We start from the raw sequence: 11,267 nt of genomic DNA, 5'->3' as shown, positions 1-11,267 counted from the left end.
GGGAAAATATTGTAACTTCCCATCAAACATTAACTAAACAAGAACTCATTCATCTCTAGGAATGGGGAAAATATTGTAACTTCATGTTCTTGTTTAGTTAATGTTTCTCATCCATCTCTGTAGGAATGGGGAAAATATTGTAACTTGATGTTCTTGTTTAGTTAATGTTTCTCATCCATCTCTGTAGGAATTGGGAAAATATTGTAACTTCATGTTCTTGTTTCGTTAATGTTTCTCATCCATCTCTGTAGGAATGGGGAAATATTGTAAGGATGTAACTTCATGTTTTTGTTTAGTTAATGTTTCTCATCCATCTCTGTAGGAATGGGGAAAATATTGTAACTTCAAATTCCAAGTTTTTGTTTTTTATCTTATTACTTGGATAATTATTTTCATTGTAATAAACGTAATTTTACACATGATTAAAAATATTCTCTGCTTTTGATAATCGTAGTGTGGTGTACACCTTATCCCTCAGGTAAGTTGTGGTGTACACCTTATCCCTCAGGTAAGTTGTGGTGTACACCTTATCCCTCAGGTAAGTTGTGGTGTACACCTTACTTCTCAGGTAAGTATATTAACTCCACAACATCAAGAAGTGTATGCAGAGTGTGAATAATGTAAACCTAACTAAAAGGTTGCCATGTCCGTAGAGCAATTGGGGGCAAGAAAATTTTGACAGCTGCAGTTAGCATGCATCAGAAAAGATCTGACCAAGTACTAACTTTGCTTGGAACTACGTGTGAGTTGGGCATTCCACGTAGTATATTAAAATTTTGGATCATTATGTCATCATCATCATGTAATGACGAGCTCTCTTTAGCAAATAAACATTTAAATTAAAACTGAAAATACAATATGTTAATATTGTAGGTATAATTTATGTTGGTAATTCATGCAACATGTTTAAATAATATTGTATTTATTGTTTTACTTTAACCAGTTAATTTATTAAATGTGTTTGTTTTGTAATACGTTGGTTTGTATTATTTGTACCAGTAATTAATAAAGGCATAAAATGAAAATTTATAAATGATTAAAGCTACATCTTAATAATAGCTATCGTTTTAACAATGAATATTGATTTCTTGGTGTTTTAAGATGCTGTTTTTTTGTGTAATCCATTTCAACCTGTAACTAGCATATTTTGAACAGTTATCATTTATACACACGTTCGACTTAACAGGATACTAAACTATTTCAGCTGAAATATATTAACCCATTGCAATTAGAAAACAAACCTTGCATGGTATATGTGCTTTTGTGAAATGTATTAATTTTTACTCCCGTTTTACAATTTTGTTCCTATTACATGTGTGTTTTTTTCTAAAAGTAAACTGAATTAGTTGAACCTTAAATCTGTTTACTGGTTAGTTTTCTATAGTAGACAGCTTAGTAAAAACCACAGCTCGTAATTATGAGGATGAGAAAATACAATTATGAGAGAATGTTAGGCTTAACAGTTTTTTATTCTGGATAGATTGATCATCAAACTGATGTTAGAAGTCTGAGACATTGATTTTAAAACGTAGTGGAACTATAAAGTTATTCGTTGTTTTTAAGGTGAATAAATGCACGGTTCTTTATTCAACATCACTGAGTTATGCTGCATTAAAATGAAAAACTTGTAACACGTTATGATGGAAGAACTTTGGGATTTTCCAGGATTATTGGTAAAGGACCTATAGTGAAACAAGAACCAGGTGTCTCGAGTGAAAATGGTGCCTTTACAGTAACAAATAAAGAATCGGTTGTTGATGCTGCTTCTAGGACTTTGGTAATTAGCTCATGTTTTGATTAAACTACTTATAACCTCATGTCATTGATTCTATTTACTAGGATAATAAAACATATTGATTCAAATACAAATGAATACATTAATTTTTAAAAGTTAGTGGTGTGTCATGTTGATAGTTGATATTTAACCCATAATATTTGTTACAATTTGGTAAGGAGGTCTTCATTGTTAGTAGTGTTTAAAATACATCAGTGAACAATATTGTTTCTAATCTACTCCAAGAATGATAAAGAGACAATATTTTATGCTTAAATTGTTGTTAAACTAGATAAAAAAAAAGAGATCAAGTCAAGAGTAAATTTCAAAAACAGCATTCATTTGTTGTATACAGTTAATGAATCCATTTTATTGACAATATAATCTCAACATTTGGAACACAAATACCCTCAAATTAAAAAGTTTAGGGTGTTACTTGATTGATTTGTTTAAAAGAGCTACATTTGACATAAAAGAAGTACTACGTTATGAGTATGGGCCTCCCTGATATTGATACAGTTTCAGCATTTCTTGGTTTTACTTCTCTTTAGTTAGTGAATGACTTCGTGGGGGTTTCTGTTCTATTCTAATGTAAGTGAAATCGAGTAAAAGCTCTCTACAAATGCACTGTGGGAAATTAGTTTCAGGCACGTCTAGAGCATCTTTCATATGAGTGTTGGACCACATTAGTTCTTCATCATCACTTTTGGATGTAACACCTTGGATTTTACTTCATTGTACTTTAGGTTCGTCATCTTTACTACCTTGTACTTTCCACTTTTCATGGTGTTTACAATCGTGTTTACGTATCTTTTGCTAGAGCATCTTTCAGATGAGTGTTGGACCACATTAGTTCTTCATCATCACTTTTGGATGTAACACCTTGGATTTTACTTCATTGTACTTTAGGTTCGTCATCTTTACTACCTTGTGCTTTCCACTTTTCACGGTGTTTACAATCTTCGGCAACATGTGGTGTTCAGGATAATACTTCAGTATTTTCATAGTTCTGTTCAGGTTCTAGGTTGATGCAGAGTGTTAAAGTTATACTTCTGAAGTTTCTGGAACTATCTTGCTGTTTGGCTTTCTGGATTTTAAATATTCACCAAACACTTCAATGTTGCATGATCTATCCAGTGTGTAAAATTTTATGTATGTAGGTAATGATGTAAATGACCCAAGGTTAAAAGAACAAGCAGTACCTCTTTCTGATTGAAACAACACCTACTTTCTACTGTATTCATTGCCTTGCTATAGCTTGCAGTCACACGTTCTTTTTGTATTTATTTGTCATAATGCTGCTTCTACTGTAAAATTACTGGCATCTGTAACTTTAAAAAGTAGGAAATGCTAATACAAGAGTAGTGTCAATTGTTTTCCACAAGAGCAGTTCAACAAAACTTATTTGGTTTTTCAAATAATGTGTGTAGAGGACAAATTATGTCAGAGAATGATTTTACAAAATGGAAATAGAAAGGGCATAATCCAAGAAATCCTCTTACCTCATGCAAGTTCTTTTTGTGTTGGCCAAGATTCACTCTTAGTTGGGTCTGTGTAAGCTCCTCAACTAAGTTGATCTGATAATGGAACAATTTATACTTGGGATTCAGATTGAGGTTCACTTTCTTCATCTGCTCCAGTACTTTCCGTAGCCTACAGGCATCATCATCACAGACAACGATCCAGTACTTTCCGTAGCCTACAGGCATCATCATCACAGACAACCGATCCAGTACTTTCCGTAGCCTACAGTCATCATCATCACAGACAACCGATCCAGTACTTTCCGTAGCCTACAGGCATCATCATCACAGACAACCGATCCAGTACTTTCCGTAGCCTACAGGCATCATCATCACAGACAACTGATCCAGTACTTTCCGTAGCCTACAGGCATCATCATCACAGACAACGATCCAGTACTTTCCGTAGCCTAGAGGCATCATCATCACAGATGACCGATCCAGTACTTTCCGTAGCCTACAGGCATCATCATCACAGACAACCGTTATATCTGAACTACCTGGAATGTGTTATATCTGAACTACCCATGGAGTGTGTTATATCTGAACTACCCTTGGAATGTGTTATATCTGAACTACCTTGGAATGTCACACTCATTTAATTGGATGAGATAATCACACATGGGAAGATCTGTGATGATGATGCCTGTAGGCTACGGAAAGTACTGGATCGGTTGTCTGTGATGATGATGCCTGTAGGCTACGGAAAGTACTGGATCGCTTGTCTGTGATGATGATGCCTGTAGGCTACGGAAAGTACTGGATCGTGTGTTATATCTGAACTACCCAGTGTGTTATATCTGAACTACCCAGTGTGTTATATCTGAACTACCCTGGAATGGGTAGTTCAGATATAACACATTCCAGGGTAGTTCAGATATAACACACTCCATGGGTAGTTCAACTACCCAGTGTGTTATATCTGAACTACCCTGGAATGTGTTATATCTGAACTACCTTGGAATGTGTTATATCTCAGATATAACACACTGGGTAGTTCAGATATAACACACTGGGTAGTTCAGATATAACACATTCCAAGGTAGTTCAGATATAACACACTAGGTAGTTCAGATATAACACACTCCATGGGTAATTGAAACATATAAGGTGTTTGGTATAAACCACAATAAATTCCCACAATCCATTTCCTGCAGTAAAGGCTGTCTATTTGCATTGTCAACTCCTACTTGCCAATATCAATTTTTCAGATCCATTGTTGAAAACCATTTTGATCCTGATAGAGCATACAAAGTACAGTCAGGCCTTGGCAGTGAGAAGGCATCCTTAGTCAGGCCTAGGCAGTGGGTAGGCATCCTTCTTTGTGATTCTGTTCACCCTCTGATAGTCCATGGAGAACTGTGTGGGTCCATCCTTCTTCTTCTTCACAAGGTGATGCTCACGGTCTAGTACTCGGTTTTGTTACTACTTCTTCTTTGAAAGCTTCAGCCTGTCAGTTATGGTTTGTTTTTTAGTAAAATTCTTCTGAAGAAGCTTTAAAGTATGATTTTTGTGGAGACTGTATAAATTAACAGAAGAAAACAAAACCAAATACAAAAGTAGAAGGAAAGCCAATATAAGTCTTAAAAAGGAGCTAGCCAAGAAGTGGACAGACAAGTAGAAATTCCTTGAAATTGAAAAATAAGGACCGTACAACAAAGGTGGTGTTTTAAGTAAATGAGGTAATATGAATTTTTGTTGGTAAAGTCAAAAGAGACAATAAAACTAAAAGTTCACATGTTAACCCTTTTTCAACAGGTACCTCTTTAAATCCATTTCTACACAAGCCGCAAGTCAATAAAATTAACATTATAATGTATGTTATAATTTGAAGTTTTATGTGATTTAAGGATAATTAAATATATGTGAAAAGGAAAAGACCTTAAATTGCAAATATCACTGAAAGCAGATCTTTTAAGACATTATAAGGTATGTACAACTGTCTGTTTCTTAATTTTAAACATTTATTGCGCTGTGTGTTGATGATAATATTTACAGTTAGTGATGTGATGGAAAAAATAAAATATAAATATTTACCTTAAAAAAATGTTTGATATTCATTTAGGAGGTACTAGAGGCTATGCAAATAAAACTCAAAAACTGTAAGACGAAGAAAAGTACTTTTTATACCTAAATAAAAAATCACCTTTCACTCGAATTATTCAGATTCTGAGTGTAAATAACTACAATAGATAAGTAACATGTTTTTAGTAGTTAAAATAACGTCATTCTTTGTGTACAAGATACTTATAATCTTTAACACAATCGTACCAGTTTTTGTGAGGATACGTAAAGAAATCTCAGAGTTGCCATATGTATTGTTGCATGCGTATCATTTCCCAATTGGATTCCCGCAAACTGCAGGAGACTGTTGCATGATTGTATTAATTACATTAAATTATTTGATTTGGCTATTAAATATAGTAATTAGGCTAAACATTTCTTCTGCTAATCCCTAAGAAAAGTTTGCCCTGTATTACAAGGCTGTAATAAATGTTTATGTTTATATTGTGAATATGTGAAGGTTGAGTTTTTAATTGGTTAGGCACTGTTGATGAATGGGAGAAGTGAAAAAAAAAGTAATTTGAACAACTTACAATGTAGATGTCATATAAGAGTGAGTATTGAGCATTTCCTCTTGAACTAAGAAATTAATTCTTATATGATATATGATTTGTTAACTACATTTTGATGCTAAGTTTATTGATATACATTAATAATAAATTAGTTTAATTAAGTTTTGAAGGTTTACTCTGTAAAACGTCGTGACACGCGCATTGTGACCTTATCCGTGTACGTAGTGTTAATGAGCAGTGAGAACCACCTTCCAAGAAAACTTATTTGGTGTATTGCGGTTTAGACAGTATTACTCTTTAAACAGTGTGGTTGGCTTTTTGAATGAGCTGCCTTCAAGGGTGGTGGAGGCAGAAATTGTAACCGAGTTCAAAACAAAATTTGATGAATACATGAGTAGTAAGGGGTGGTTATAGCTGGAAGAGACATCCTTGATGGGTTAATAAGCTCTTTTTTTGTCCCTTTAAAGTTTGATGAAATTTTATTTTTATGAAAAACAGCTATTTACTGTTTTGTTTTTTTCTAAACTGTCCATTTAATTATTATTATCTATGTATAATTGTGTTTCAGAGTGAGTTTGCTAATCCTATGCAATGGAGGACATCTAATTCTGGGGTTTTCCAAAATAACTTGAGGCATAGTTTTACAAAAGAAAAGGTAGGTTCTGAGTGCATGTTTTTTCTGCCTAGCGTGTTTAGATCTAATCCAATAATCTTATCTAATAAAGGAAAGCACCACCATTTTGCATTTCTACAAGTCAGAAAAATTATTTCTAAGTTAAAATTAAATATGATAAAATTGTAAATGTTAAACAAGTTTAATTTCAATGAGGTATATTCACTTCATGTAGACAAGTGTGATGCTTTAGACTAGGGATGCACGGGTAGTAAAATTTGGTTGAATACCGGTTCCATGTACCCGGTCACAGCAAGAGCAATTGCAGATGAACGAAAAGAAATAATAGGCAAGCACCGATTACACAACTCACTAACTAAATTATTGGTCAAGTTTTACCTCCGTCTTGAAAATGATGACCTTTGAAAGACTATTTCTGTAAAAAAATGCAAGTCAATTTGAATCAGCCACTGATTTAGGTATTGTGGCTGACTAGATGTATTCCATCTTACAGTACTTCTATGGTGATGCATGTTTCAGGATGATGGTGTGTCCATCCATTAACCCTATATCGTTCAGGACTAGTTTTGGGAACAGGTCATGGAGTTCAAATATATACCTGACCATCACAGTTTTCCTGATATCCTGCATCTTTGGGATGTGTTAGAATATTGCATCTGGAATAGATCACAACTGTCATTCTCTTTGAGCCACTGTCTTCATCCAGGAATGGTATTAAATTTCAAGATATCTTTTTTTGTTATCCCATGAAATTGGTGCCATATTGTGTTATTGCCTTTATTCAAGATGGAAGTGGTCCAACACGTCATTAGGACCATTCTTTAATTTCCTGGTCAATATTTGTGTATTTTATAACTAAATTTGTTGATCGTTAGTAAGTATTAGTCCACACTATCAAGGGGTCAACTATTCCTTATGTTTGAAAGATGGATATTTTAGTATCAAATAATGCACTTGTTGTGTAATTGTTGTTATGCGATAATAACGATGTCAATTGAAAACTTTGTTGTATCATTCTGTATGAAGTTTTAAGTTTCACAAGTTACTGAACAGACACTTTTTAATTTGTATACCTTTACCTTTGTTAGGGTTTAGACAAAAGCAGTTCAAGCGTAAATGCACAAGAACAAAATGACCACAGTTCCAGTTTTCCACCATTAGAGCCGTGTCCAATAATTGTATCGATTACAGGAGGCGATGGCTCAGTGCACCTCCCTCACGAAATGGGGAATTCGGGATCCAATCCAGAAAGAAAATACACAATGAAGTTAGAAAAGAAAACGGTTAACAGAAAGAATAACATCAATTGTCTTTCAAAACCAAATATTTTGAAAAAAACATCAGCTTTACCAGTTAGGAATAAAACTTATGATAGTTCTGTTGTTAATGGACAAAAAAATAGTAGCAAGGCCATTTTGACAACACTTCCAGACCATCTAACCTACCAAGGTAAAGAAAAATCCAAAGGGGAACGAGAAACCTACAATACTGAATCTACGGCAAAAAGAAAACGCTATGCGAAAAAAAAGAAAGATATTGAAACAGTCTCCCAGTCTGCTACTGAAGACCAAGCAATGAATAAATCTGTAAACAACAAATGTACCCCTAGTGATGACAGTACAGGAGACACACAAGATGATCCAAATGAAGATTGGTGTGCAGTATGTAACGACGGTGGAGAACTGCTTTGTTGTAGCAATTGTCCTCGTGTTTATCACTTACAGTGTCATGTCCCTTCTCTTAGTTCAACTCCAAGGTAAGTCTTCTAGACTGTAGCTGTAAAAACAATAGATTAATAATCTATTGTTTTTACAGCTACAGTCTAGAAGACTTACCTTAACCTACTTTACTTCCTGAAACAATGTTTCAGGAAGTAAAGTAGGTTAAGGTAAGTCTTCTAGACTGTAGCTGTAAAAACAATAGATTATTGTTTCAGGAAGTAAAGTAGGTTAAGGTAAGTCTTCTAGACTGTAACTGTAAAAACAATAGATTATTGTTTCAGGAAGTAAAGTAGGTTAAGGTTAGTAATGTAGGTTAAGGTTAGTAATGTAGGTTAAGGTAAGTAATGTAGGCCAAGGTTAGTAATGTAAGTCAATGTAAGTAATGTAGGTTAAGGTTAGTGTTGTAGGTCAAGAACTCTCTTTGCATACTGTTAATCTTGAATTAATCCTTGTTTTTTTTTGTCAATTATAATTTCTAACAAAAAGCATTAGAACAAAATGAAAACTCCAGTTAAAGGGGTGTCAATTATTAAAATATTTAAACAACCTAGTTTACAACTACATTTCCTACTTAAAACAATATGTCTTCAACTTCTACTATTTGTTCTTGGTATTAATATAACCCTTATAGATGCTTCATTATTTTATAATTAAGGTTAAGAGCTCAAGAACTTAAGGTATTAATAATTTGGACAATGAGATAACTAGTTTTTGTTTTGAAGTAACATTAATTGTTTATCAGTTTTAATATTAAAGTAATTACATGATAATCTTGGGTAAGATCAATTAGTTACAGGTAACCCTTAGTGAAAGGGGAAATAGAAATAATGTCGTTGTTGAAGTTTAAAGAATGACACAGGAACATCAAGACACAAAATGTACAACAAAAACGTAGATATATTTTATTATATAGTAAAATAAACAATGGTAAAACACAATAGAAAACAACAATAAAGAAAAGTGTGTGAATATTTTAAGATAGCTGAATTTAAGATAATATGGTGTACAAGCAACTTTTAAAAACACTGATCGAGTTCTCTTAAAGTGAAATTTCCAACTACCATAACAAACTTACCTAGCTGGAATTTATAGAACAAGAACTGTTAATATAGAAAGTAGTAAAAATGACAATTCAATCTGAGTCTGGTGACGACAAACCAACCAAGACACTGCCCTGCTAGTCAACGTGCAGAACCAGAATATACTATATCTCCATGTTGCAATTGCATGGGGTTGAACATCAAAGGGGCAAACACTGCCTGCACAGATGATATCAAGATATTACTCTATCTGACTGCATCAAAAATAAAACCTCCAGCTCTGATTAATCCATTCACAGTTGGATGGTATATGTCTTTGACCTGTACAGGAACCTGATTATGAGACGATGACGGTACACGACTAATATTGTGACGACTGCTGGATGTGAAATTATTGTATCATATATATCTGTAGAAGTTTTAAAAAACGTAAACATTTTTTACATATATGTCTTTATAAGTTGTAACATAAAACATTCATTCTTTCAGTGATGATTGGATTTGTCTTATGTGGTAAACATTTTTTATATATATGTCTTTATAAGTTGTGACATAAAACATTCATTCTTTCAGTGATGATTGGACTTGTCTTATGTGGTAAACATTTTTTATATATATGTCTTTATAAGTTGTGACATAAAACATTCATTCTTTCAGTGATGATTGGACTTGTCTTATGTGGTAAACATTTTTTATATATATGTCTTTATAAGTTGTAACATAAAACATTCATTCTTTCAGTGATGATTGGACTTGTCTTATGTGGTAAACATTTTTTATATATATGTCTTTATAAGTTGTAACATAAAACATTCATTCTTTCAGTGATGATTGGACTTGTCTTATGTGGTAAACATTTTTTATATATATGTCTTTATAAGTTGTAACATAAAACATTCATTCTTTCAGTGATGATTGGACTTGTCTTATGTGTATGGATGTAAAAACTGCATCCCTTCCAAAAGAATGTACAGGAACAAAAAGAAAACCACCAGTTGGCTTGAGTGGACGTAAATTATTGGTCAGTTGTTTTCTTTCATTAGAAGTATGTTAATACCGGTAGTGAACTATCAATCTTTGACTCTACACTCATAAATGTATTTAACTAGTGAATCTGTGTGATCTTTGATAAAGTTTGGTAATTTTTTTTTCAAGTGCTGTGAGAGAATACTTCTAGAACTGTTCTGTCACGAGTCGACCCTACCGTTTCACCACCCAGTTAGCAGAACTGTAAGTTTGAATTATTTGTTTGTACTCAATTCTATATAGACCTTTTTTTTTTTTTTAAGATATATATAATAACCCAACACAGGCTTGTCAACAAAACATAAATGTGTCTAAAACTAATTCAAAAATGTAGGTTTTTTATGCTGTATTAACCGTTTTCTTGTAGAGGTAATTTCTATGTTATTTTGTTACATGTCCATCTTTTTGGGTCACTTACAGGCCTTACACTTCACTAATTATTTTTCAAAACCAGTGAACGTGCTTTTAAGTATTCACGTGTAAACTTTTCCGGTGCGTTGTACGATGAGTTTATTACGCATGGTGATGACTGAGCTTCCATTTTAAAACTGTTCTCATCTTTCATTGCTTGATCTAAATGAAAGAACTGAATATTGCAACAAGGATTAATTTAAAAATTCACTGATTCCATACTTGCAGACCTCATGTTTACCAGTATCCTGTTTACATCTACAAGTACTGTGGAAACTTTTGTGGGATTTAACATTTTGGCCATTTCTTTTATGATAGGTTCTCAACTACTACAAGGTCATCACTAAACCTATGGACTTAATGACCATCAAACAAAAGATATCACCAACTCATTTCAACCATTATCACAATGAAGAAGAATTTTTAGCTGATGTTAAACTGATTTTCAGTAACTGCTGCACTTTTAACACTGTAAGTTAGCATTTGTGTAGTTAATAATGTTAGTTACAGTAAAAAACAAAACTTTTAACACTGTAAGTTAGCATTTGTGTAGTTAATAATG

At 33.2% G+C, this 11,267-nt stretch overlaps 1 protein-coding gene across 1 annotated transcript in view; it reads left to right on the top strand.

The window, feature by feature from the left end:
* The window catches only part of LOC106473585 (E3 ubiquitin-protein ligase TRIM33-like), a 35,203-nt gene extending 24,018 nt beyond the window's left edge, over window positions 1-11,185 (top strand). The window contains exons 8-14 of the mRNA XM_013934270.2: window positions 323-338; window positions 1,666-1,777; window positions 6,442-6,528; window positions 7,596-8,263; window positions 10,178-10,289; window positions 10,424-10,498; window positions 11,024-11,185. Of these exons, the coding sequence (XP_013789724.2) occupies window positions 323-338; window positions 1,666-1,777; window positions 6,442-6,528; window positions 7,596-8,263; window positions 10,178-10,289; window positions 10,424-10,498; window positions 11,024-11,185 (1,232 nt within the window). The remainder of the gene's footprint in view (window positions 1-322; window positions 339-1,665; window positions 1,778-6,441; window positions 6,529-7,595; window positions 8,264-10,177; window positions 10,290-10,423; window positions 10,499-11,023) is intronic.
* Window positions 11,186-11,267: the final 82 nt, after the last annotated feature.

This window comes from Limulus polyphemus, unplaced genomic scaffold (assembly GCF_000517525.1).
Source record: "Limulus polyphemus unplaced genomic scaffold, Limulus_polyphemus-2.1.2 Scaffold6297, whole genome shotgun sequence".
In the NCBI taxonomy this organism is placed as follows: Eukaryota; Metazoa; Arthropoda; class Merostomata; order Xiphosura; family Limulidae; genus Limulus; species Limulus polyphemus.
Note: the sequence above shows the minus strand (reverse complement) of the source record. Positions and strands in the feature narration are given on the sequence as shown.